The 4,531-nt window shown below is 32.6% G+C and overlaps 2 protein-coding genes across 2 annotated transcripts; one reads left to right on the forward strand and one right to left on the reverse strand.

Annotated features, from left to right (window-relative positions):
* Nucleotides 1–713: 713 nt before the first annotated feature.
* LOC139824987 (uncharacterized) lies at nucleotides 714–1,601 on the reverse strand. The gene is made up of 3 exons (XM_071797538.1): nucleotides 1,458–1,601; nucleotides 1,083–1,226; nucleotides 714–1,003 (listed from the first exon to the last, which is right to left on the reverse strand). The coding sequence occupies exons 1-3, from the start codon at nucleotides 1,480–1,482 to the stop codon at nucleotides 867–869; spliced, it is 306 nt and encodes a 101-aa protein (XP_071653639.1). The 5' UTR covers nucleotides 1,483–1,601; the 3' UTR covers nucleotides 714–866.
* Nucleotides 1,602–2,261: 660 nt separating this feature from the next.
* LOC139824988 (uncharacterized) lies at nucleotides 2,262–4,270 on the forward strand. Its single transcript, XM_071797539.1, has 4 exons — nucleotides 2,262–2,641; nucleotides 2,911–3,067; nucleotides 3,299–3,442; nucleotides 3,522–4,270. Exons 1-4 carry the CDS (start codon nucleotides 2,489–2,491, stop codon nucleotides 4,109–4,111), a joined length of 1,044 nt encoding a protein of 347 aa, XP_071653640.1. The 5' UTR covers nucleotides 2,262–2,488; the 3' UTR covers nucleotides 4,112–4,270.
* The last annotated feature ends 261 nt before the right edge of the window (nucleotides 4,271–4,531 follow it).

Below are 4,531 nucleotides of genomic sequence, written 5' to 3' on the forward strand. Positions count from 1 at the left end.
TCAGCTAGAGCTCTAGATTATAAGAGTAGCGCAAAAGTCGGACATGTTGGTACTAAAGGGCGCGAAAAATTTGAACGAGACATGTAAACCGTTTTTCCGCTCACTGCCAATATGGAACATTTATAGTATACGTAACATATATAAATGTATTATAAATTGTTTTGTGGTATATATTTATTTGCAGTGAATATTGAAACGCAGTAATTATTATATTTTTAATGCACTCTGTATGATATTCAGGATAATGAAATAAAAAAGTCTTGAAATTTTATAATTTTATTTTGAATCACATATAAATTATATTGTATCTTTGTACTTATGTTGTGTCTTTGGTATGTTTATATATATATTTGTACTTATATTTAATGTTTATCACATTATATGTTATCACAAGTGTAATTACTTGTTTACAGCATTTCTCATGCCAACGATCTCTTGCTTCCACACTTCGAAGATTTATTACGAACTATTGTATTGCTAAATTTACGCACGATGAAATGAATGCGTGAAAAAAGATATGCTTTCAAGATATGCTTTCCAACAGAATGGCACGGTGGAAATTTGTATTAATACAAAGCGGCAGCAACGTTTCTAACATTTCAGAGAATGTAACTACACCTGACAGAATTTCTTCTTCACGTTTTCGAAATATGAACTCTGCTTTTGTAAAAAACAATAAACCATTCGCTACAAATATTAGCCCTGAATTTTGTCAAAAGTGTCTGGTCGAGAGTAATTGCTTAGATCAGTGAGAACCTGTACACGAGAAATATCACACGAAGTAGATTTCAATAAAGCCGATTTGCACGTTTCGCATCGTATGCGATGCCTATTTATAACCGTTCGTACAACTGCTCCACTAAGTTTTATAAAGATTGATCTTCTTCTTGTTGCTTTATTTTCGCTTTAACCTTGTAGTTTTTCTTACGTAGTAATTGTATTTTTCCAAGTAATTCCTGTTTCTCAATGTCAATCGAATGTTCTGGTATTGGACGTGGCAATTCTATAATAACATTTAAAGCAATTAAAAATACATTACAATATTAAGATACTGAGAGTTGATTAAAAATTAATTATTTTACTTGTTCTTGAGAAATCTACAGAACATGGTGCATCGGGTATAATGTGCGATTCTGTAGAAGGATCATTATTAGTTGAAGATGATGCATCCGGTATAATGTGCGATTCTGTAGAAGGATCATTATTAGTTGAAGATGGCCCATCATCTGGAAAATTTGCAGTGCATAATACATTTATATATATATACAGCATTAATATTGTACTTTCATTCAATATTATCTTTAGATATATTATGTAACCAGATAGGAAAACTGGGCAAATATTGGACAATAATTGCAGCATTCACAATTTTATCCAAATTTTGTCACCACATCTTTTACTATCAGGGTACATTCATTTAAAAGTGCACATACATGCATTAAAATATAAACATTTACCCATGCATGGTGTATCACTTCCCATGTTACCAATTAGCGAATCTCTGTTTTGTGACTCGTCACATCTATATTTGAATATAGATGGAACAGCATTGCATTTCAGTTTTCTTAATCCGTCTATTCTATTTGTTCATACTGATCAGGAGTAAAATGATCCTGGAAAATGCAGTAACGTCATTATTTAATTCATTTACGTAATTTATCGTGCATTCTGTAATCATAAATTTTATTTCTGTCTGCATTATGATTCGATGCTTTCATTATCTAATTATCTATATCCGACTAATTCGTAAGCTACATATAATATAAATATATATATATTATTAAGCATTATAATAAATATACTATCTACTTTCTACATAGTACATAGAAATATCCTATAATAATATTATAAAAGACTACAAAATTTCACTGTAATACCTCACAGAGTCTGCAGTGTTGTTGTTCGGCGTCCAGCTTTTTCGTCCGATTCTGCGAACCCATTCAGCTCTCCGAACTGAATCAGTTGGTAACCGATGTAACATTTTTCCTGTACCTTGCTGCGAAAAGCAACCGTCTGCACAACACTGCGGCATTTTGTACAAAATAATTTTTTCGCATTCTTTTCGTCACACACAATCGGAATCAGACCACATCACCACATAGAGCTCTAGATTGTAGAAAGAGATAGACGATACCGAATGGCGGTCGACCAATAGGAACACGCGGTTGTCGGCATTTGCAAGGATCAAAGGTTTCGGACTTTTGCGCTACTCTTATAATTAGAGCTCTAAGAGTAGCGCAAAAAAAGTCCGAAACCTTTGATCCTTGCAAATGCCGACAACCGCGTGTTCCTATTGGTCGACCGCCATGTCGGTATCGTCTATCTCTTTCTACACCATGCTCTTTCTCACTCTTTCTCGACATGACAAAGACAGTGCCATATGAAGGAAGAAGACATCACGAGGACAACATAACCTGTTTGATGTGGTGATTGTGGTCTGATTCTGATTGTGTGACGAAAAGAATGCGAAAAAATTATTTTGTACAAAATGCCGCAGTGTTGTGCAGACGGTTGCTTTTCGCAGCAAGGTACAGGAAAAATGTTACAGCGGTTACCAACTGATTCAGTTCGGAGAGCTGAATGGGTTCGCAGAATCGGACGAAAAAGCTGGACGCCGAACAACAACTGCAGACTCTGTGAGGTATTACAGTGAAATTTTGTAGTATTTTATAATATATATTATAGGATATTTCTTGTACTATGTAGAAAGTAGATAGTATATTTATTATAATGCTTAATAATATATATATATTTATATTTATATGTAGCTTACGAATTAGTCGGATAATAGATAATTAGATAATGAAAGCATCGTAATCATAATGCAGACAGAAATAAAAATTTATGATTACAGAATGCACGATAAATTACGTAAATGAATTAAATAAATGACGTTACTGCATTTTCCAGGATCATTTTACTCCTGATCAGTATGAACAAAATAGAATAGACGGATTAAGAAAACTGAAATGCAATGCTGTTCCATCTATATTCAAATATAGATGTGAAGAGTCACAAAACAGAGATTCGCTAATTGGTAACATGGGAAGTGATACACCATGCATGGGTAAATGTTTATATTTTAATGCATGTATGTGCACTTTTAAATGAATGTACCCTGATAGTAAAAGATGTGGTGACAAAATTTGGATAAAATTGTGAATGCTGCAATTATTGTCCAATATTTGCCCAGTTTTCCTATCTGGTTACATAATATATCTAAAGATAATATTGAATGAAAGTACAATATTAATGCTGTATATATATATAAATGTATTATGCACTGCAAATTTTCCAGATGATGGGCCATCTTCAACTAATAATGATCCTTCTACAGAATCGCACATTATACCGGATGCATCATCTTCAACTAATAATGATCCTTCTACAGAATCGCACATTATACCCGATGCACCATGTTCTGTAGATTTCTCAAGAACAAGTAAAATAATTAATTTTTAATCAACTCTCAGTATCTTAATATTGTAATGTATTTTTAATTGCTTTAAATGTTATTATAGAATTGCCACGTCCAATACCAGAACATTCGATTGACATTGAGAAACAGGAATTACTTGGAAAAATACAATTACTACGTAAGAAAAACTACAAGGTTAAAGCGAAAATAAAGCAACAAGAAGAAGATCAATCTTTATATAAACTTAGTGGAGCAGTTGTACGAACGGTTATAAATAGGCATCGCATACGATGCGAAACGTGCAAATCGGCTTTATTGAAATCTACTTCGTGTGATATTTCTCGTGTACAGGTTCTCACTGATCTAAGCAATTACTCTCGACCAGACACTTTTGACAAAAATTCAGGGCTAATATTTTGTAGCGAATTGGTTTATTGTTTTTTACAAAATGCAGAGTTCATATTTCGAAAACGTGAAGAAGAAATTCTGTCAGGTGTAGTTACATTCTCTGAAATGTTAGAAACGTTGCTGCCGCTTTGTATTAAATACAAATTTCCACCGTGCCATTCTGTTGGAAAGCATATCTTGAAAGCATATCTTTTTTCACGCATTCATTTCATCGTGCGTAAATTTAGCAATACAATAGTTCGTAATAAATCTTCGAAGTGTGGAAGCAAGAGATCGTTGGCATGAGAAATGCTGTAAACAAGTAATTACACTTGTGATAACATATAATGTGATAAACATTAAATATAAGTACAAATATATATATAAACATACCAAAGACACAACATAAGTACAAAGATACAATATAATTTATATGTGATTCAAAATAAAATTATAAAATTTCAAGACTTTTTTTATTTCATTATCCTGAATATCATACAGAGTGCATTAAAAATATAATAATTACTGCGTTTCAATATTCACTGCAAATAAATATATACCACAAAACAAATTTATAATACATTTATATATGTTACGTATACTATAAATGTTCCATATTGGCAGTGAGCGGAAAACGGTTTACATGTCTCGTTCAAATTTTTCGCGCCCTTTTAGTACCAACAAGTGTCCGACTTTTGCGCTACTCTTATAATCTAGAGCTCTAGA

This window comes from Temnothorax longispinosus, unplaced genomic scaffold, assembly GCF_030848805.1.
Source record: "Temnothorax longispinosus isolate EJ_2023e unplaced genomic scaffold, Tlon_JGU_v1 HiC_scaffold_744, whole genome shotgun sequence".
In the NCBI taxonomy this organism is placed as follows: Eukaryota; Metazoa; Arthropoda; class Insecta; order Hymenoptera; family Formicidae; genus Temnothorax; species Temnothorax longispinosus.